Genomic DNA, 23,267 nt, shown 5'->3' with positions numbered 1-23,267 from the left:
ACCGGAAGTTAACGCAGTTCGAGCGTTTGCAGCCAATGGGCGCTAGTAATCAGTGGTGCGTGCGCGTGTATGACGTTTTTACTAACGAGCCGGATTGTTCAGATAACCCGTCAAGGGGTAGTTGCTTTGTACCAAAAGCTTGCCAACTGCTTTCGCCATTGAAGACGGCCTCCGTTAAATGCGCAGCGACAGCGTGTTTGAAAATGGTCTTACTGGGATAAAGCAAACTTGGTTAAAGCGCATGGCAGTCTGGAAAATACATGGACTGCCCCAGCGCTTAAAGCTTCGAAAATTGAAACAAGCAAACTGAAACGACGTAATTTTAGACTTTTCTATTTGAATTGACTGAGCCATAATGGATTGCCGCACACGTACATTATAGTGTCCAATTACATAATATGCAAAATTAATGGACGTGGAACGCGCAAAATCTGGACCGCGCAAAATCTGAACCGCACAATATTTAACGTTCACAATTGGATAAGGTTGTCTAATTATAAGGGGCGTGGCAAACTCGCATACGGCGATATGTCAATTACACGCAAAAGGACCTGCTTATAATAAGCACTGTTGCTTTGCAACTTAGCAAATGTCAGCAGGCAGGAAACCAGTCACTTGTCAAAACAGCGCAGCGCATGGCATGTTGGCTGGTAACCGGCACTGTTCACCAAAAAGTACTCAGCAAATGTTGCACGAGCAGTTGCTCCATAATAGTTTGTCTCCGCGCTCGATGGATGCGTGTTGTGAATTGGTCACAGCATCCAGTTAGAGCCGGCCGAACAAACGTTATCTGGTACATCGTTACATTGAACAAACATGACGGACAACATCCATTCGATCAACGCCACGGTTCTCGTATCGCAGACACTCGAGCCAATGTGCACATTCGACATGTACCTGATCATTCTGGGGCTCGATCTGATCATTCAGGAATCACCTTTTTTTCTGCAACCAGGTACAGTCACCAACCATAAAACTCGTGCGAGAGACATAACGACACTGGGAAAAAAGTTTATCACGTATAAATCTGTGGTTTTTTTATTACATATTTTCAATTTGGGTAACATCGATGAGTTACATTGACATATTTTCAATTTGGTAACATCGATGAGTTACATTGTCGTAGTGGGTCAAGGAAACTAATTGAGGACAATGATAGGTTTAATGAGATTAGCTTATTATGGTTGCACCAATGCACCATGAAAAAAAATATCTCTTTTGTGGGTTTGTGAGGCTCTGACAAACAGCGTTTCGGAGAGTAGGGCCTGTATTCTGCCCCTCATCAGCATGATCAGAAAACTGAGGGATTCCAACGATAAAGGGTGTTTATAAATTTAGTATACAACACGAAGCGGTGGGGCGTGGAGGTGTGAAACGGCGCAGATCGGGGAGCGGTGGGGGGTGGGGGCGTGGGGTCGAAACCCGCCCCTTGCTCTGACACAAAAAAAAATGACAATTATAGTAATACTAATTACCTATATTATGACCGCCTGTATGAAACAATCTGACACAGAGGCGTAGCCAGCGGGGGTAAGAGGGGTATTTGCACATTATTGTCCGATACCTAGTATGATCGTCTGATTTGAACAGTGCCCCTATTGGAAGATTTTACAGCGCCCCCCCCCCCCCCCCCTCAATTTACGAAGGTCAAGTTTCCGGAGGAAAAAAAACCTGTCTATGTTTCAACGCTTATTTGCGAGTGCCCTTCACTCTAAAAACAACACTGGTTACCATAACTAATCATGAGCTGAAGTAATCAACAATTATTGTGTGTCCAACCAATCGATTAGTTAGACACATTATTAATCAATTGTTGGCTATTTCAACCAATGATTGGTTATGTTAACCAATTTATTTTAAAACTGTTGTCACGAACTTTTTACCCCCCTGCAAAAATGAACTTGTTGCGCCACTGGGGCATAAAAGAAATCTGACGTGCCTGCCCCCTCCCCCCCCCCCCCCGGGCAAAAACTCCTGGATCTGCCCCTGTGTGTGAAGGGTGCCTGTGGACACCAAACTATAGCGAGGGGTGCTGGATGATCAGTGAGGCTTGTCTGTGTGCTGGAAGGGAGCAGTGGGGAAGGAGACCCACAGGCTGATGGGGTGGGGAAACTAAGTTGTCCTTGGGTACAGGACACTCATTTGCTATCCTCACCTCCAAGCACACCTTCAAATATTATCTAATATAAAGATTAATAATAGGCTCCACTTCAAATCAAACTGCTTGTTTTTCTCTTTTCCGGGGGGGATCCAAAAAAAACACCTAACTTTGCCGTACCTATTGAAATTTAATCACCACTGACAGATTTGAGCACGAATTTCAGCTTTTCTATTTAAAATATTGTCCAGAGAGAAGGAAAGTCAAGTCAAAGTACCATTTCGGCAGCAAGTCAGTAACGAATGCTTATTCTGGTCAGTGACTATACTAGGTTGCATTAACAAACAATTGCTTTGGGACCTTAAGTGTATCCTATCATTCAATTCATCTCTGATGAACTTGGCATATACACCGGAATGCCGCATTCAATTCCCGAGGACTTCGATTGATACGCGTGGCTGTTTGTTTTGGTTGGCAATCATTAACAGGGGAAACAAATACCGCGAGCAAAAAAACCTCGAATTGGACGAGGAAATCAACGCGACTCTAGGGAAAAACGTCAGCTTCGACACGCTCTCCGTGTAACTGACGACGGGGCGTTGGAAATGTAATCATAATTATCGTGTCTTATCGCTCCTTCATACTCCTAGAATTATATTTAATCATACGAAGGTACGTACGCTGTCATGTACAGGTGTCGCAATTAACGAGAGGAAAGGGTGAACGTCTGAGTTGCAGATCAGAAGGCGTTGAGTCGGATGAACACAATTGAAATCAAAGCAGTACAAAACAAGCAATTAAGAAATTGTCTTAATCAAATTTCATTGAACAAAACAAAGTACAAACAGGTAGCTATTTAATCAAGCAATATAGGCACATGCACAAAAAGCACGCAGACAAACTAAATGGAAAGAGTTGTTACGGCCTAATTGGGGTATAGCATAGCGTCGCCGTTGACGAAGGACTCCAGTGAGGTAAAAACAAATATAAAGCCTCCACATTTGTAAGTTCCCGTGTAATCAGCCGCGTAAATTCTGGGGGATGGGAGTATATCCCCCTCACACTTTTGACCATAGGGTGGGCTATTGGATCACCCCCCCCCCCCCCCCAACTGAGAAACAAAATAGGCGGTTTTCTTCAAAACCGCCTTTTTCCTTTTTCGTTCTTCGAACCTCTTAACAACCAAAATGTATTCAATAGCACTGAAAAACGGGGAAACAAGGTACAAAGGCTTTAAATGCTCAGTTTTGATGTACGGTTAAGGCGCATAAGTATACATGTACATAAGATGTACATCTGCATAATGAACAGCGCCTCCTAGTGTAATGTCGTGTCCAGCAAGCCCCCCGGGCAATTTTTGGATTTCGGTTATCCCCTATCCCCCCAACTCAACGGCACAGATTTGGCAATGGCAATGTTCTCATTCTCAAAGTGCTTGATGTTGAAACCGAAATGACCTTTCTTTTAGAATACCCTTTGTAAATGTAGGCATATAACGATCTTTGAAATAATCCGTTTTGTGACGTCTGTGAAATGCAGTCTAATGATTATCAAAAAGAAATGATCAGATTGTTTTTTTTTTCAATTTATCTACAGACAAACGTATTATTTATTTGAGTTGCTAAATATATTCATCATTTTCCAATTCAGGAGTGACAAAATACGGAGTGATCTTTAAGGTAGGCTTTATTGGCAAACCCACCTGTCATTAAAAAAAAAACACGTCTAATTTCACTACATGCAGTTACACTTCAAAAAGTTCAGGGAATAAAACACAACATAGCATAACATCTACACTGTATGACCCAATTCAGTGAATTCCTCCGGTGGAGTACCTAGGGGCCTATGGGGACATGGGGCTGTGCCACAGCATTTTTTTCTTGAAGAAAACCAAGGCTCTCCCGTCCTGAAAAGGCCGCCCCCTAATTGCCCCAACTCCCCCTGCAAGATGCAACTAGTTCCTCAACAGAAGCCTTCAACAAGTGCCCCAATGCCCCGCAAATTGAAATCAGACCGTCGTCACGCCAATGTCCGATACGCCTCAACTAAAGTTGTGGACGATGCAATAATTGGAGGTAACAGTTTAACATCTGGAGGTCAGTTCACATCTGGGCATTCTCATGTCCACACTGCCATCGCGGTTACGCACCCAGGCAACCAACCTACGCGTGCGGTCGCATCTTTGACAAACCAAGTAGGTATCAGTATATACGCAATCCCATCGTGAACTAAATTTAATCGGGACAATTAAATAAGGTCAACCATCGCCGGTCCTTGCGATTAATAACCATTAGTTCTCTCGCAAGCTAAAGACTAAATCATCGTCCGTATGTCGCAAATTGTAGATCTACTTATTAATGGACACAACTTCACTCGACGTTATTCTAAATATTTCTAAAACCAAAAATAAACATTAATCAAATCACTTCTGTAGGTCCCAATATATTGGAAATCATAGTTTTAGGTAGAAAAAATGGGGAAAAAGGAAGCAGACTTATTTTATAAGATAGTGTCGACAATCGTCCTTAAAGACGACTGAAAGCCACTTACACAGGGTGAGTAAATAAAAGGAAACCCAAATGGCAGGACCATTTGCTTAGTGAAGTTCTGCATGTAGCACTTTCAAAATCTAGGATATGAAAGCCCAATTAATAAGCTTCCTTTTAGTACAAGAATCATTCAAATCACTCATGTACTTTTCAAGTTACGGAATTTTAAACACAACCACCGTTTTAAAGTTCGGTCCATTGATCACAAAAAAGGTGTCTTCTTTCAGCAAAACGAAAACAATTCACACACATTCCTATGTGAATTGTTTTCGTTTTGTTGAAAGAACACTTTATAGTATTTTAAATGTATAACATATTAACCTTACTATTCTTCGAAAAGACAAGAGAAAGATGAATATCTACAAAATTGCTACTACAGTCACGTGTACCCTAAAGACACGTTGTGGTAGCCTATTTTTAAATTAACTCTTCCCTTGTATTGGAACATATACGCAAGATGTGACGGCAGGCACTCACTCATACGTGCCCGTACCATTCTAATCGCAGAATAAGCCTAACGATACTGAATTAGCGTGGAACGAGAGACAAAAACAAGTATCATAGTACGAGCAACTGCCACCCCTATCGATAAATAGTCCCATACTGTCGAAATCTTGTACGTCCAAGCTGTGAAAATTGCAATAAATGGCAAAACTTGGACATCCTGCGGCTTTCGGTAAACAGGAAAATGGAAGGAGGGCCTGATTAATTTCTCGCGGCCGTATAGCGTGGTCTACGGAGTCCGGGCTGATGATGCGTCCTACGGGTACTTGACCCTTCTAGTGGGTAGCTAGCTACAGAGGGAATCTCCGCAACAACAGATCCGCCAGAAAGCGGCTCTTGTTGGCCTGGGAATTTAATTAATTGCTATCCCATTCTTTGCCCCAGCCTGCCCCTCTTGCCAAATATTAACCTGGTCTGGTGAACAAATTTGACAGTTGAGGAATGATGATGGTACACCGTACATGTTAAGCTTTGTCATCGAACACAGAGACGAAACGGATTGGATGGCAGTGCACTATTAAACAGTGATCAATTCCCATTGTTTGTTGTAAAATCAGGGCAGGCTACAGCTCACGAAAAACAAAATTACAAAACAGCAATGTGGTTTTTTTGTTTTTTACATATCAAATTTTCTTATAAAATATTTTTGTTCTTCATAAAATTGATGTGCTTGTTTGATTCACAAAATGTTCTTTTTTGGTAACAATTTTGTTGAATATGAACAGTCCAAAGAATGTGTTTCAAATATTGGGTTGCAGTCGTGCTGTACTAACAGTGGGAAAACGTTAACAAAAGTGGGTCATTTGTACTAGATAAGTTATTAGTTCTACATTTTTGGAGGAGCCAATTTTAACTTTGATTTTTTTAGGTGTAATTATGACATATTTTATTTGCAAGCTTTCATTTTTTTTTTGGTTTTACTGCACGGACGTAATTAACTGTGGGACAAACATTTAATAATTCAAGAAATGTATGTTTACCTTGTTGCAAACCATGTTGTGAATCTCCAAATTTACCCTAACCACCCAACCACCGCGACCCTTCAAAATCCGACTGCATGGCTTATTGGAATCTGTTGGAGTGAGTACTGCACTAGTAAACTGATAATGCATTACATGGGGTTAGGCATACCACCATAATCAGAGTCCAACAGTTTGGTGTTGAGTTTACCATATGGTGTTGGATTTTGTAAGAGTGAGGAAGGTTCCTAGTAAATCACTCAAGGGGATTATAGGGTTAACATGGTTAATGGAGCACTGTCTGCAAGTCAGATGTTTAATCTGGAGGCTAGCAAGGAAGATTTAAAGCCCGCCAAGCAACCACGGCCTAAGCTTAGAAAATTTATCTCCTAACTTGAGCCCCCCAAAACAAACCCAAAACAGAGAATCAGTAAACAGCAAAATATACATGTATAGAACAAAAGACTGTAACTATTTAATTTTCACCGAAACGTCTCTGGGAAGATGTCACCTGTTTGAAGTCAACTTGTTGTGGTGGACCACACCTTCAAGAAACTTAAAGTAGTTGTACTTGATGTCGTACTCCATATCGTACCAGAAGTTGACTGCAAGTGACAATGAATGAAGATCGATTTTACATTTACTTAAAGCCGTGTTTGCATGGTTGTTTGTGCATGTAACACTGAAGATGACTGTTGTCAAATTTACAGAGACTGTCATGTTCGTCGCTAGGATGGGGCAAGGGAGGGGTATATTTAGCAATAAGAACTGCCGAAAGGACCCTAAAATGTGTTTTTGAACATAAAGTATGTATATAAACGCTTATGAACAGCGCCTCCAAGTGTCAAATCATGTCCCCCCCCCCTCCACCGCTTTTCAATTTTTCCTCAGCCAGTGACTGTTTCAACTTTTTCAGTGCTTCCCCCCCCCTCCAAGAAAAATCCTGGCAATGCCAATGCCCATGGAGACTGTTGTTAACTTAAAAAAAACCAGTCCAATGTGAATGCGGTTAAGTCTTGCATCATCACATACTCTAGCATAATGGATAATAGTCTGCTGTAAAAGGAAGTCCAGATATGTCCTGTAAGGCCGTGTTGGAAAGGGGGCTATGCCTATAGTCAGTAGGTGCCCATGCATGGATTAGTGATTGTTCAAGACCTAGGTATTAATCTTGAGAGATTTGGGATGCAGTCTAAGTTTTGGCATGACTCAGAGGCTTGCTGGACCATGTGACATTAATGACCTTTGAACTCTATCACGTTGGTCTAAGGGTCATTCAAAATTGTGTAAATTGTGAAAGCTTGGAGACACAGGATTATACCAAGATTAGTGTATCCCACATAAATTGAAAAATGGGGCGGGATTGTTCATTCATATATAAAGATCTTCAAAAGGGCGATGGTTTGGGCCAATTAAGAGGAATTGGACACAGACACTGGTTGGTTGACAACTGTTTTGCAAGATGACCTAAAAGTTCTGTTGAAAGGTAATTTAATTGACATATTTTCAACATGTGTAAAAAAGGACCTTTCCGCAATGAAGTTGGCCACTCAACTTGTCACTGCTAGTTGAATTGATGACAAATAATAAAAAATAACAAACCACTGCCAATCGATAGAACATTTGAAAATTTGATAATTGATTAAATGTTAAACAATTGAACGAATATTTGAATACTTGAATATACGGCACAGCCCTTACCTGCAATTGTGCCGTGCCTTTGTCTCACATGATGAAACCACAATGACGGTAGATACAGCACCTCCCCTGCCCTCACCGTGCAGTGGACGGGGCGTGATTGGCCATACTCCGGCCATCTGACCAGGTCGGGCTGGACAGGATCCAGTGGGATCCAAGGCACGCTGCCGACTTCTGGTTCACTGATGAGGTCAAAGTTGCTGTTGTCTGAGACTCTGTAACGGGCTGCTGGGTAGGTATCTGTGAAGATGTCAAACTTCTGTGTACACATGGATGATGGATTTCTGGGCTTAGATTAAAAGCACTGCAATCTTGAATGCAAGCTAAAGGGTTTAATTCCAAACCCATCATAAGTCAATCACAAACACATAAGGGCGATGTTTTTGATACAAATTGTTTTTGATACAAATGTACATCTTATACAAACTGGGGCACTTACAAATGTACAATACATCCAGACGATGCATTTAAAACTCTTGAGCTGTTCATTCTCCATTTTTGGTGATATTTCATACATGTGAACTGTTGGACAATTTGAATATAAGCTTACAATTGGCATTTCTGGTTTCTCACCACAACAATGTTGGGGGGTGGAGGGGTGGGGGTGGGGAGGGGAATGATCCAATGGCCCATCCCCCCCTTCAGCCAAACGGGGGGGGGGGGGGGGGGGGGGGGGGGGGGGGGGGGGGGGGGGATCCCCCCCCCCTCAGGGTTTATGCCCTTGTGAGTTGCAGATAAAGCTAGACAAGTGCGAGTGCGGGCACCCCATTTCGCGACCACCTTCCCTGTTTGTCTTCTTCCACGTGTTACTGTTTCAGGTGGTATAATTTCGTAGTATCTTATACTAGTCCCGTCTTCAACTCGAGCAAAGTTTCCGTCTTTTAATCAGCAGGTGCTTGTCTTGCTAATTTCAAATGATCCTGCCTGCCTTTAAAGTGTGACAACACAACTGGTGGCGAAAGAACAAAGATCTGTCCAACCGTCTTACTTACCGTAGGGTATGAAGGGTAGATCGGTTGGCGGATGCAGAATGAAGTCTTTCTCTCCTGATATGACACAGTACAGGTTCTCATAATGGTCCTTGTGCACTAGACCAGGTTAAGGAGAAAATGTAGATTAATATTGGTCTTCCACTATTACACCTGCAGTAAAGATGTTTTCCATTAAACAATTAACCCTGCTGAATCCAACAGGATCCAACTATATCATAAACCCGTTGGAGCCTATTGGATTGAGCAGTAAACCCCTTGTACAAACGTACATGTACAAATTCAGAGTCGAATTCTGTTGGGTACTGAAAAATAACGCCAAGTTGGACTCTGTTGGATCCACCAGACAATTAAAAATTAGGCACAGTTGGATTCTGTTGGATTGAGCAGGAAGTCACCGTTTGACCATGTTGGATTTAGCAGGGTAGTCCTGAGGAACCCTTAGGGGGTTAGATATGCGAGTGTGTGGTGTACAACATATTCACAATGTGACGTACCGAAAATAGTGTTGGGATACACACAGGGTCAAGGTAAAACCCACCAAATTTGACATTTGCTATAATGGAATCTTTTACGTCAGGAAGAGTATAAAGTCCTGAGCAAGCCAACCCTTTTTTTCTTAGCAAGCGCTTGGACAATGCACAGAGCATACAGTGCTTATAAAATTCAGTCAGCAGAGGGCCAAAAAAACACCAAAAAAAACCCTAAGGCCAAAAAAAAAATACTCGGTCTCTGGTCAGCGCGCGCGTCGATTTAAATCATGCGCGTCAACCTTTTTTTTTTCAAATTAACACGGAAGCTAAAACAGCGCCCTCTATTGCCGCACCTCCTCAAATTTTTGTACCAAGGAGCACCAAGGAATGGGGAAATTGCACCAAGGCAAATGATAAAGGGCACCAAGGCAAATTATGGAGGACACCAATGTATAATGAGGACACAAAAAAGCAAAATAGTACCCACCTTGTCTGTACAATACAAGCTTGAAAAGAAAAAAACCACCAAAAAAATAAAAAACCAACCGCGTCGCCGCATCAATTCCGGAACTTCGGTCTGACCAGAAACCGATTATTTTTTTTTGGCCTAATATTAAATTCAAATTGAGCAGGTGTGTTCTTGTATCCAATTGTATTAACCATGCCATTTACAATGTAAGAAAATTAAGACCATTTATGTTGGTTTTTAGTTTTAATATCATGCACCTCCTAGTCTGACTTTTTTCCCCAGGAAACAAGAGTGAAATTTGTGCAAATAATACCAACTTGAGGTTACAGCCTTCGCTTCGCCCATCCAAAAGTTGACTGCATCTGGGCGTTTCCCTGTGGAGAAAAAAAAACACCTGTCAGTCAATTTACAAATTATTATGTTCATTACAGTCGTTTCCAGTTCAGTGGCTACTGGTGTTTACATTTCTTAGCTGAGGACGAGGGGCAATCAGTGCAGAAGAAACGAAGTAAACAATTTCTTTTAATATGCAAGTTGGGAACAATCAGCATATTTTTCAAACTCTTCTTACTGTTTTGAGGACAAATTCACTTTATTCAGAAACCCTCGTTAAAAGACCCTGTTACGTAAATTCAAAAAAAGCAGAAACTTTCACACCAGATAGGAAAATGAAATTGGTCATAGAATTTAGGCAAAAAAGTACTGTCTTTAACCCTAACTCCCAAGCATGATTCACTAGGAACCATACCCATCCTGGCAAATTCCAACACCATATGGAAAACTGCACACACATATTTCTGACTTTGATTCTGGAGGTGTGCCAACCCAATGTAAAAGACTGTCAGTTTAGGGGTACTGTACCCATCCTGACAGATTCCAACAAAACATGCCGTTGGGGTTTGATGGGTTGGGGAGGTTAGGGTAAAGGGACATTTTGAATGATTTCTTCACAAAGATTTGACTAACCCAAAGCTTCCGATGCCCACGGTAATTCCGTTTCCACGTCATCAATGATGTCTCTGAATTCTGACAGTAAATTAGAGTTCTGTTTCTGGACATAGAACACCCCACTACGACTCCCAGCCTGCTGGGAAAGGGGACTTTTCCCCTCAACGATGTCCAGGAAAGACCTGAATGGCATCAGTCTCTCCTCGGGCATCACAAACTTATCTTGGTAGACCGCGTCAGCGAGGCCGTTGGGCGTGACTGCAACCGTTACTGTCTTGTCTCCAATCTTATCCCTGTGGAGGCACATTTCGAGTAAGGGCACTGTTTTGGTGACAAGCCAAATCAAGCATGCAGTTTGAAAAAGTGCAAAATTGACGTTAAAAATGCCACATCCCTATTTATGCCACTCTCAATACTATGCGTTTTTCTGGAGATAATGTTCATGGGCGTCGCTAGGATTTTTTCTAGAGGGGGGCAAAAAAATTTGTTTGCCAAAAAATACTTGTATTTCTCAACACATTCTCGATTTATCAGTTTTAGAGGGGGGCAGGGACATTTTGCCCCCCCCCCCCAACTCATTAAATTTACACCACTTTGTCTTCCTGCCTCTTTTTCTTTTCTTTTCTTTTTTTTTTTTTTTGCTTTTCCAGGGGGGGGGGGGGGGCACTTGCCCCCCCTCACTACGCCCAAGAAGGTACATGTACAGTACAACGTATCACTGCGACGTGAATACTGGTGAGATTGTCCTATCAAAAGGGATGCTTTGAAATAGTAATCAATAATTTTGCATAAATAAAAAAAAATAAAAAATGAGGAGTGAAGCTTCAATTACCTTTGCACTGCAGGTGTAAATTCAGGCAGTTAAGAATGATTCAATTAGGAGTAAATTACATTGGAATTGAAAACTCCGGTAAAATCTCTACTTTCTGCTGCTTCAAATGGGATGCGCTGTATATTAAAATATAGCTGCCTGTACTTGATCCAAGGACAAAATAGTAACAGGTAAAATGCAGTATCCCGATGCCACTTTTTTTCTTCTTCAGAGGGCTCTCATCGACCCAAATGACCTATAGCCTATTCGGTACCACAAAGTCAGTGTCACAGTCCATCTTTGTGCCGCGCGCAGTAGGTACATGTAGTAGGCAGGCCTTCAAGGCTGTGATGGATGGTAAAAACTGTGCAAAAAAAAACACATCGAGCCAACACCCAGTGTTGAGTGGGCACGATTTACAACCATTAACAGCAGAGGTAGTAACCATTATGTCATTTAATAAAGAATTCACGGTCACTTTATGTAAAATTACTGGAAAACTGGATAGTCACTCACGTGGTACTTTGATGGGGCCGTATCATAAGTCCGACGCCTCATAAGTCCGAAGGCGTCGGACTTATGAGGCATACAAATTATTTATTCCGCCTCATAGGTCCGACGCCTCATAAGTCCGACGTTTCATAAGTCCGACAACAGAAAAACGAGGCGTTTAATTTGTCTGTCTTACGAGGCGTCGGAGCTATGAGGCGTCGGACCTATGAGGCGTCGGACTTATGAGCAGACCCCCTTTGATGTCATATGATCAGAATCTATGTATGACCTCAATGACGGTCATTCATTTCAAATGCATGTATGTTGCACCATATATGGAATTTGGACAGAAACTTTTTTACCCCTACTTCCCATAGATTTTGTTCAAAAATCTATTTTGTTCAATACATCAGTAGCGTCAGGATACTAGTAGATATACACATGTACCTGCCTCCAACAGAACTTCGGGAAATTTGACGAGAGTTTTAGTCTCACCTCAGGTAGGCAGGAGACCACATTGTGAGGGCACTCCAGTGATCGATGCATCCTCGGAAGATGACAGGTTTGTTAGGACAGACCCAGTCACGGTAAAACCCCAGGGGTGGGGGTGGACCATCGATGCGAGGTACCTCATCAGAAAGATACAGATCTGGGAGGTCAACAATAATCAACTAATATTAATACAATAGTAATATTCAATCGATAATTTTACTAAACCTGTGGCGAAAAAAAAAACCCCAAAAAACCGGAATAAAATAAACTTCACATTTGGAAACTTGTGATAGTTCAAACATATAACAAGACAAGGAAAGCCTTTGTAAAGCTGGTCCCAGAGTCAAAGATGCCGATGGACTCCGACATTTTTCCCCTGAAATTTGAGGGACATGTATACAGTACACACAAAGACGTGTATCACTGTATGGTGCCAATAATATTACAACTTGGAATTAAGCCCGAAATCAGGCAATTGAAGGACTTAAATCCTCGCAGAGTCAAGAAAATTCTATTCAATTGATTCAGAATGGCTATCAACTGCAAGTGCAAATCTTTTTCCTTGATTTGTGTACACAATGGACTAGGCCTAGGCCTAGGCCTACCTATGACCTATTTAAACCGCACGAACCGCGCTGGGAAAATCGTGATTTCTACCCCCAAAAACATGAAAAACTGTTCAAAACTGCAAAACGGGTGTCCTTAGAATTTAGAAAAGTCTGCTTATGATGAAGATGATTTTTTAGCAATAAAACACATTTTTGTCTCTAAGTAATTTGATCAAAACAAAACGGGGGCCCTTCACTACACGATCGCCAGAGTAAAAGACCAACAACTGAACAAGATGAAGTTGGCCTAGGCCGCCCTAGTTACCTCTCGCTTCCGTAGCCAAGTGCTGCAAGTGGTCGTCTAAACTCCAGTCATCTCCAATGTCCATTCGGTAAGACTAATTTAGCCTTAAGGCCCGACTTCGTGAATTTCATGCATGTTTGGTTAATCAAAAATACTCGAAACTTGAGCAGAAAAGAATTGGAAGTTCGCTCATCGATATGTGAGCGAAAAGTCATGAAAGTAACCCCGTTATTTTGCAAAGCCCGCCCTCTCTACTCACTCTTCATTTTCTAAGACGCCCTCTCGTGGATGACAAAATAATAATAATTAGGCCAGTTCTTTCTTGGCTGGTTTCATAGTATAATACATTATTATATGTCTATGGTTGGTTAAGTTCATCTCCTAAATACTCGTGGGCGTTTATACAGGAGACCAGAAACACCGGGCCTTAGCGATAAGTGTGACTGAGTTCTTTTACGTGCATTGCATTACACAACACACGGGACCTACGGCTTTACGTCCCATCCGAAGGCCCGAAGCAATAATGGTTAGGCTACTGCCTTGCTCAAGGGCACAAGTGTCCACACAGCAGCAGGCTCGAACTCCCACGCCACTTTTGCCTCTGCCACACCAGAGCATGACTCCGGTGTTCTTTACCGCTAGACCATGGCACTCCAACTCTTTCAAGTTGCACCCGAACCCCAAAGTTGCAACGAACCACTGCAAGCCCCATTGAAAGCATTTTAAAATCACAATGGCCACATAACATGCAAGCCGACATTACCGGGGTTTTCTTAAACCAACATTAAATCATTGTCTAGTCCTTCATCCTTTCTTTCCATTTCCTTTAAATTTTTGGTGGGGAGGGGTTAGCCAATTAATTATATTTTAAAAATAACACCAAAAAACTCACCCCGGAATTAAAGTGATTATTCCAAAGCCTTTATGCGGCCATTTTATAAATGGCATCCCTGGCCACTTTCTCAGTCAAATATCATCCATTTTTTTTACCGAAATTATATTAAGTCTGCCCTCATAATATGGAATCCCCCAAACCAGGGAGTTGTTCCTCGACTATACTTACACCACCACGACTATACAATCCCACCCTTTTTCAAGTCAAACTGTCTCCATTTTCAAAAACAGTCACTGGGGCACTTTTCATGCTCCCAATGAGCTCGCGTAGAAATTTTTATACTTCAACTAGTTCTGTACGTGCAGTCCTAGTATTTTGGTTCCCCCTCGTCCTTGGCCTTCGGACCTCAAATATGGGGACAGGTCAACCCCGTCACTAGGGCTTACTTTATTTACAACCCCATCCGATATCCATATTCCTGTCGATTATGTATGTTGTCGGCTGTTGAAAAAAATTCCGCCCCCACCCCCAAGATCTTGGCCATCGAGCGACGAAAAAATATGAAACTCAGTACATGCATTGAGCAACTTATCACGAACAGACCCAAGAAATTTCATGACTATAGGTCAAAAGGTTTTGGAATTATGGCTAATTAATTATTCATATGCACGAATGGTAATTCTGCTCTGTGTACACTACGTATATGGGGAAATTCAGTTTTCACGGCGCATAGCGCAGAAAAAATTGGTATCTTGAAAAGATGCGCAAGGCTCGAGGCTAAAAAGTCATTACAGCTCGGGTCGCGACAAACTTTTTTTCAAAGCTATCGCGGAAAAAGTCGAGGGGGGGGGGGCGGATTCCGCCCCGGCCCCTTTAGGGCTAAACCATCGACTCGTCTGGTTTCTGTAAAAATCGCTACTACCAGCAACAACATGGGCCAACTAGATCGTTTATGGAGGGAGCACGCGCCGGGCTAGCGCTAGTCATGGGACTCCGGATCGTGCGTGTGCAGAGCCTTCCAAAATGAACATCTGATATATCCCATAGCATGCACATTTTATGCGACCCTGCGCTCCATCCACCGGGGTAGTTGACTTTAGAAACTGACGTTAGTTCGATCGGAAATGTGGACAAAGCTGTTGATTGGTCAATTGGGCTGACGTGTTTTTTTTTTAAAACAGCAACGGGTTGCTGAAGACCTGATTGAATGCGCCCGCTGAATGGTCAGAAACTGGATGTCAAGACGTTTTGAGTAATTAATGGCCGAATCCGCGCGATGATATCACAGACCCTGTTTGTACGTATACATAATTATAAGCAGCTACGTACTCCATAGACTAGGGTCGGGCCAGCCTCTCGGTAGAACTTCGATTCTACCTTAGGCCTACATTATTGTACTTCTTTTGCGGTATCCGTAAAACGGTGTATGAAAAAAAGACAGTTCAAAAGGTGTTGAAAAGGACATACCGGCAGCGCAGATTACATACACGTCCATTGAGTGGGTGCAGTCGTGTTGGTACCATTCTCCCAGATCACACTGGTCCAAGGTATCCTCGTCTCCCTTACAAGACACACCGCTCAGGAATATGGGTCCGTCTCCAGGCCGTCGCCAACGACCATCCTTTTGTGCAAAATATAAAATGAGTGAACCTCTCGTTCAATGCCTGAACATTTTGTCTACCGTGTACTTTATTGGCTTGAGGTTCGTAAATTTGACGGACACTGGAACATTAACAGGGAAATCAAAAGAATACTACTTGTCTTGGCAGTGCTTAAGTAGTCTACATAATATAACGTCAATTGTATCACAAGTAAATCACGAGACACCCCCCTCCCTACCCGTTTAGTGTATGAAATCACATTGACAACGAAGAACAAACAGTGCACAACATGATGCATCGTTTGTACTTATAGTTGCACGCTATTTTGCATGAACAACGCCCTATAGTGTAACGTAGTGTAACGTGGTGTCCTAGTGATAAAGCCCCAATGCTTTTGAGTTGAATGATCAGTATTACCAAAGCTTCTTTTGGGGCTCGAAATCCCAGCTCCCTGCAGACCACTTGTGCGTTGGCCAGGGTCCAGCCAGCCTTGCAGATTGTCCCCCAACGTCCATCGTGGTGGATTAAGACGTTGCCACTCCCATTATAGCTGGTCCTCACGGGACTTCGTGACTCTGCATATCAAGTACATAATCAATTTTTGTCACGTAAATGTAAAATACATTACACTCAACTGAAACATTGGTTTGGTGACATGTGCAAATTCCCCGCCTGCCGTCTTATCGCTCACGATTGCGGACGTTGCAGAGCATCTTGTTTTATATCCGGCTGCCGGACTCTAAGGCAACCAATCAGCGTTGGGATCAGAATCCCAAGCAATTTGATGGCAACCCCGTAACCATTGCCCCAACGCTGATTGGCTGCCTAAGAAGACAGCCAGTCAGTGTTAGGGGGTTGCCGCCAAATTGGCCAACTGACCTTCGCGGTAGAATCGCGTGAACGCAACTTCTCCTGAAGACGGTCAGAGCATACTGACCGGAACGTCGAGTACCTCTGGTTTGTTTTCAGAACCATTCTCTTAGTTTAGAATTATTTGCACATGGCGTTTCCGCAAACTTTTCATTATTTAGTATCTCCACCATGCAAAGCCTCAAATCTTACTTAAAATCAGAGTAACAACTCTATAAGAATTCCAAAATGACAAAATATCTATCAGTCTCGGGAAATTACAAATAGGCACTTATACCGGAATGTATTAGCCACGTAGGCCTAACGTCATGACTACTGCGTAAACTAACGTATAACCGTCAATGGCCTAGCTTATTGAAACGTCCAGCTTTCTAGGCTCATGAGATGGGGAGATTCGCCAGGAAAGCTGGAAATACTAACCATACTTAGAATGCGGATGTCACCATGGTCAGGTAATGGACACGGTTTTTTTGGTCCGATATTTTCCATTTCCGGTATTTTTTTTCAGTGTTTTCCCATCAATTGTCTTGCCGAAAAGTTCACAATTCTGTTGAAATTATATTAATTGGAAAGAACATTTAAAAATAACACCCGTACATTAAAAACTTGGCGTTTTGTATTATTTTTGCGAGAACCATACGGGGACGAATTTCGGAGGTCACAGTTATTTTAACTCCGAAAAATTCCATTCTGCGGACGTGGAAGAACATAGGGTGTTGTGTGTTGATATCGCACATTCACGTGTACAGTTCATTAAATAGACTTTGATCATGCTGCCACCATTTCAGTCATGTTCCCTGTATTCAGTAACAGTACTGAATGATAATGATTTACCAGACTATTTTTCCTTCCAGCCTCGCTTTGGTTACGTTGATTTTAAAGGGAAAAAAATAAAGATGGCCGCAACATGATAATGGTCTATAGAGATGGCTTTAGGCTTATACCACAAAATGTCTGTCGCGTCCGATGTAACCAACCGGGATTTGCGGAATGGTAAGACATTTCGGGGATTTCACGCCGTAGTGCCCTTTAAATATTAAAATTAAATATACCTACCAGGAACTGGTCCACTGCAAATGACACCAGCTTGGTAACTGTCCTCCTTGTTGAAGCATTCTTCGTCACGCGGAAACAATTCATACATTAACGTGGGGATGTGACATTGAGCGAAGGAGGATTCACTCCCAGAGCATTTGATGTTACCGCTTATGGCCACCGGGCCGTCGGTGCGACCGAACCGGTCGTCCGTCGGTGTCTCCAGGCCGTAGCCAAACCCCAGCTGCCGGCAAATCACGTTACTCTCCTGGTACCCGATGCTCCACAAACCATCCAAACAAATACTCCCCCAGGTTCCGTTGGTAAATACCTCCACTCGGCCCTCGTTCGGGGTCGAGCCACCCACGAGTCTCAGCTGGAATTCTTCGGACTCTTTATTTATTTTGTCAAATATAACAAAGAGAAAGGTTTAAAGTTATAAATATATATGTATAGTATCGTTTCCTTTACATGCATTTTGTTCGTTTCCATGGAGACCTGAGTCCGACATGGATTTTTTCGCCTGATTCTTCGTCTTTTTTTAAAGAGAAAGGTTGAAAATCGTTTAGGATAATTGGCTTTGCATGCATAACGCCGCTCAAAATCTGAACAACCATGTCCAAATCCTAACCTGTTAAAGTTTCAGCTCATGAATATAAGACTTTTCGAGAAAACAGTAAAAAAAAAAATACACAACCTTATTTCGATCCCATGAACACGATTTATCGGCCACACAACTCTGTATATCCAACAAAAAAACGTTATATTGTCCTGATCGTTGCAAATCACCTAAACTTTTTGATCTTTTCTAAATGACAGCAAGCCAGACAGAATAACACCTGTGCGATATCTTTAAAGCAAGCTAGTATAAACGTGCTTTTTAGGGTGTGGCGCTCCCCCCCCCCAAAAAAATATATTTTTAAGTTGATTTGTCGTAGGCCTATTGTATTGCGACCACGTAAATCTGGCTTGAAAACGACGGCTTTTGCAGAGATTAGCAGAGATTCTGACAGAACGTCTTTAGACGCATCGTTGAACAGGCCTTCTTTCGTTGATTTCTTCAAAATGACAAGATGCCAGTATTACGTCAGTTATTTTTGGGATAGCTGGCAAATGATGGACTGTAGCTTTAAGTTGCCAATTGGAGAAGAACTCTTTACCTTCAATCCTATTGCATATCACTCCAGCAGTGCGTCCAGTCGGACATTCATCCTGGAACCAAGCCTTGGCGGGACACTGAGCGATGTGGCTCTCATTACCAGTGCAAGCAAAATCGGTGGCCAGATAAGATACATTTGAAATATACATATACGTATTTGTATTCGGGTCGTAGTTCCCGAAGTAGGAGCTGGTGGTAGCCCGTAGTGCTGACGGTAGGCGTTTCATGCGGCAGATGGCGTTAGCGTCAGCCAGATCCCAGCCCTGATCGCATATCTGGAACCGATGACGCCAGTCGTCGGTATGCAGGTTCACCATCACCCGTCCCTCGTATCCGCTGGCTCCATCGACAAGATATATTCCAGACAAATTATCTACATTTCAGCAGGTAAGGGAGGAATGTTGCACATTAAAAACTCAAGAAAAGGACTTCTGTTGTCTTTTAAAATTAAGCCTCACTGGCATCAACCTCCCCAAAACAGACAAACATTCACCAATCACTTTAACTACGGCGATATTTAACATGAAAAGATGGAGCTAACGAGACGTCGGAATTCGCACAGACCTTCTCTCATTAAAGATTTAAATATAAAGATGTTGCTAGGCATCGCCGCCACCTTAACACACTAAAATGAATCTGAGACACTCAAGAGTTGTCGCGGTCGATGCACAGACAAGTTAAATGTTATCAAGATATTTCTAGGCATTGCCGCTACCTTTACAAACTAAATTTCAAGACAAGACAAACCTTTCCATTCGTCCTGGTCCAAGCACTTCACTGCAGCGGAATGACTGGCATCCGCACACTGGTGCTCCATCCATCCGTCGTTTGCGCACTCGTCCAGTCTGGTCTCCGACCCATTACACCTTACGTTACTCAGCCAAACCGGTCCCGTCCCGTTGCCTGCATCATGCTTAAATCCGTTCACGGCAAGCCATGGGAATCCGAGTTGCTTGCACACCACCAAGGCGTCAAAGAAGCCCCAACCATCCCTGCAGACAGTGCCCCATTGACCGTTATTCAGGACCTCGACTCGGCCCTGTTTGCCGCCGATATGTGATAGGCGTACATCATGATCTAGAAGCAAGGACATTATTACAGGTTTTTACAAATGATGTTAGCGGTAGTGGGAATACCATTTTGCAATGACTGCAGAAAGACAAAGTTTCATTGTACTGCGGGTGCATGACAGCTTTCCTCGGTTGTGAATATGCCTGGGACCTAATGACATCACGCTTTGTTTACATGTGCGCTTTCTATGTTGTAGACGGTCCCTACTTCGTCTGGCGTCCCGACTTTACTCACATAGGAAAGTGCATAATGTAAACAAAGCCATTACGTCATTATGTCTCAGGATTATTCCTGAGAGGCTGCACTCCATGTTCTCTCGTCAATTTCGAAATTAATCGACTTTCTCATGCATTTTCTAAATATCTAATTTCAAAACTGACGGCACTGATCCTTGTATAACTTACAGTGTTTGATTTGATGGTACTTCATACAAGGTTGAGAACAGAAATCAGGCCTCCCACCTTTAAAAGGTATTATATAAATCTCAATTTAAAAATGTTTGGAGAAACGTTAGGAATAAGACTATCAATTTTGGACTGAAATACACCTTATCATGGTTCAGGTAAGCCTATACAATATACATGCACACCAGCACAGTTGTTTAACAATATTACAGTAAAAAGATCAAGGATTGATTAAAGCAAACGTGACTGTGCTGTCTTTCAAATTCAAACTTCAGAAAAAACACTTTTAAACTCAGATCTTGACCTTAATCAAAACAATTATTTTGTGCAATTATTATGCAAAACCTAAGTTGAGTAGGATTGTTTTAATGTGTTAACAAAATCTTAGAATTTGTAATTAAGTGGAATCAGTTGATTTAAATCATTAAAATGACCCTCAATCAATTTATTTTGCAAAAAAAAATAAGATTTTTACAAAACAATGATTGAAGTCAGTGATTAAAAAACAATCATTTGATTTAAATCGCGATGTAAATCACTGAGTCACTTGAATCAACGAGATTTAAATCAGCCAACAACCCTGTACGATATGCCTAACCTACTATTCACTACATACTAGAAGTTGTCGTTATTACTTATAAATGTCGTTATAAAATTGTATTGTCGCAATTAGATTATTTTTGTTGCTCGTGGTCTAATAAGTAAACATACCGAAATTCGTGGGAAAAGGACAAGGGACTATTGGGTTAGGGCACATTTAAGTTTGAACAATCTTGTGCAAAAAAACTATGGGGATGTTTCCCAAATGTCCAATCCAAGGTAATTTTTTATTATTATTATCATCGTCGTCGTCGTCGTTGTCATCGTCAGCATCGTCAGCATCATCAGCATCATCAGCATCATCAGCATCATCAGCATAAGCAGCAGCAGCAGCTGCAGCAGCAGCATCAGCAGCATCAGCAGCATCAGCAGCATCATCAGCATCATCAGCATCCCCAGCATCGTCAGCATCATCAACATCATCAGCATCATCAGCATCAGCAGCAGCAGCAGCTGCAGCAGCAGCATCAGCAGCATCAGCAGCATCAGCAGCATCAGCAGCATCAGCAGCATCAGCAGCATCAGCAGCATCAGCAGCATCAGCAGCATCAGCAGCATCATCAACATCATCAGTATCATCAGTATCATCAGTATTATCAGTATTATCAGTATTATTAGTATTATTATTTACAATAGGTGGCGCTCAAGCTTCATTGCGGCATAATGACTGACATAAAAAAATGACACTCCTCAAAAAAGGTCGCTTGTGAAAAAAGAGCACTTGTAAGAAAATATTGGGGGAGTTAGGCAGTTAAAATACCCCTTACCCCCCCCCCCCCCCCGCTTGCTACGCCATTCCTGGGGCTCCTTTCACTGATCTATGCAGTGGCGTAGCCATGGGGGGGGGGGGGGGCGTGGGGGGCGACAGCCATGAAACCCCCCATGAAACCTTGTCGCCCCCCACTGAGATTTTGAGTTTTTAAAAAAATTATCATTGATCTACATGACGCCCCCCATGAAATGTTCCATCCCCCCCAGCGCCCCCCGCCCCTGAAAAATTCTTGGCTTCGCCACTGGATCTGTGTAATTATAAACACTCGGATTTTGACCAGTTCGCCCCTGTCTTGCAAAAATGGCCGCCAATATACTATACTAGGCATAATGCAGAATTAGAAATGTGCCCCATAAAATAATTATATAGAGCTGTACCTCTCTCAATCGTTTAAAAAAAAATGCGAAGTACACAAGTCATGTACAAATATTCAAAAACGATATATATTAACGCCGTTAGAAAGAATGCTGAGTCTACCTAGGCCAGCTAGCTTTCAGCCAGTGATACGGGGGAAATATATATAGCATATAGTGTAATATATGAAATAATACTAGCTGCAGCACTCCACAAATAATAATTAACCTACCTTGGGCGTTTACCGTAGCCTTCATTATAAGAAGCAGGATGATCGCTTGGTACATTTTGGTAAGGGTGATTTTTGTTTGTCTTTTATTTGATTACAGGAACCACATTCCACTCGTCAATCTGTAAACAATGAAAATCTCCGTCGAGGTTTGAGCTGAACAATTTGTTATAGAATAGAGAGGTTCAATCTGCATCAGCACGTAGGCCTATATACTGTCGCCGTTGTTTGTAATTCTATGTAGCCTCAAGGGCGCTCATAGTCGTGCGTCGATGTATGGTATGAACATGGAGGAACCTTCCTCCATGGTATGAACATGTACAGTTCACCGAAGCCGTGACGAGTCGTCATAAAATTAAAGCACTGTTCAATGCACTGCTTCGCTTCTCCGCTCGTCCCTAACGCCCTATGGTTGCAGACCAGTAAACCAGTCCAGTATTTAAGCATGCTGTGGGCCATGAACTTGAGGGTTTGTAAAAAATATGAGTGGAAGCTGTGCACAGGATTGTGAGCTTGTAGTTCCGTTCAATTTGGATGAATTTGGGGCCCTTAAAGCGCTCTATTTTGCAATGGAGTGTAGGCATCGTTTTTCAAAATGGCGATGGGCTTCAGGACTATTTTCAGGGGTGATCATTTTCGGATGGAAATTTCTCCTAAAAGTCATCAGTTGACCCCCAAAAATTGAAAAGAAAATGAAAGATGATGACATAAGCTTTAATTTGATGTGTGTCTCGAACACCTTGGAGAGTTGTGAGTATTTTCCCTAAATTTCTGAAGTGGGAGCATTTACCAAATCTGCAACCCTAGTCAGGGTCGCAGGTGTATTATCTTTTTGAAGCGTACAGCATAGTGGGTAGTTGCTAATGTGCACGAAGCATTAAGGGGCACGTGATGTGCGCAGGGGGAAGTACTGACTGGGGTCAAAGGTCAGACACATTTTATCCAATAAGAGCTCTAAGAAATTAGCCGGCACCGTGCTTCCCTGAAAGTGCGGTGGGTTCAA

At 42.4% G+C, this 23,267-nt stretch overlaps 3 protein-coding genes across 3 annotated transcripts; 1 reads left to right on the top strand and 2 right to left on the bottom strand.

The window, feature by feature from the left end:
* Positions 1-5,671: 5,671 nt before the first annotated feature.
* Positions 5,672-13,603, bottom strand: LOC119745768 (bifunctional peptidase and (3S)-lysyl hydroxylase Jmjd7-like). Its single transcript, XM_038222365.1, has 7 exons — positions 13,356-13,603; positions 12,486-12,639; positions 10,706-10,980; positions 10,057-10,113; positions 8,801-8,896; positions 7,812-8,048; positions 5,672-6,715 (listed from the first exon to the last, which is right to left on the bottom strand). The coding sequence occupies exons 1-7, from the start codon at positions 13,417-13,419 to the stop codon at positions 6,618-6,620; spliced, it is 981 nt and encodes a 326-aa protein (XP_038078293.1). The 5' UTR covers positions 13,420-13,603; the 3' UTR covers positions 5,672-6,617.
* Positions 13,604-15,553: 1,950 nt separating this feature from the next.
* LOC119745155 (neurotrypsin-like) lies at positions 15,554-19,927 on the bottom strand. Its single transcript, XM_038221380.1, has 5 exons — positions 19,582-19,927; positions 18,836-19,207; positions 17,697-18,068; positions 16,188-16,345; positions 15,554-15,790 (listed from the first exon to the last, which is right to left on the bottom strand). The coding sequence occupies exons 1-5, from the start codon at positions 19,925-19,927 to the stop codon at positions 15,554-15,556; spliced, it is 1,485 nt and encodes a 494-aa protein (XP_038077308.1).
* Positions 19,928-20,458: 531 nt separating this feature from the next.
* Positions 20,459-22,392, top strand: LOC119745154 (sex-determining region Y protein-like). The gene is made up of 3 exons (XM_038221379.1): positions 20,459-20,467; positions 21,180-21,499; positions 22,365-22,392. Exons 1-3 carry the CDS (start codon positions 20,459-20,461, stop codon positions 22,390-22,392), a joined length of 357 nt encoding a protein of 118 aa, XP_038077307.1.
* Positions 22,393-23,267: the final 875 nt, after the last annotated feature.

The sequence above is a fragment of the Patiria miniata genome, unplaced genomic scaffold (assembly GCF_015706575.1).
Source record: "Patiria miniata isolate m_02_andy unplaced genomic scaffold, ASM1570657v1 HiC_scaffold_7, whole genome shotgun sequence".
Taxonomy (NCBI): Eukaryota; Metazoa; Echinodermata; class Asteroidea; order Valvatida; family Asterinidae; genus Patiria; species Patiria miniata.
Note: the sequence above shows the minus strand (reverse complement) of the source record. Positions and strands in the feature narration are given on the sequence as shown.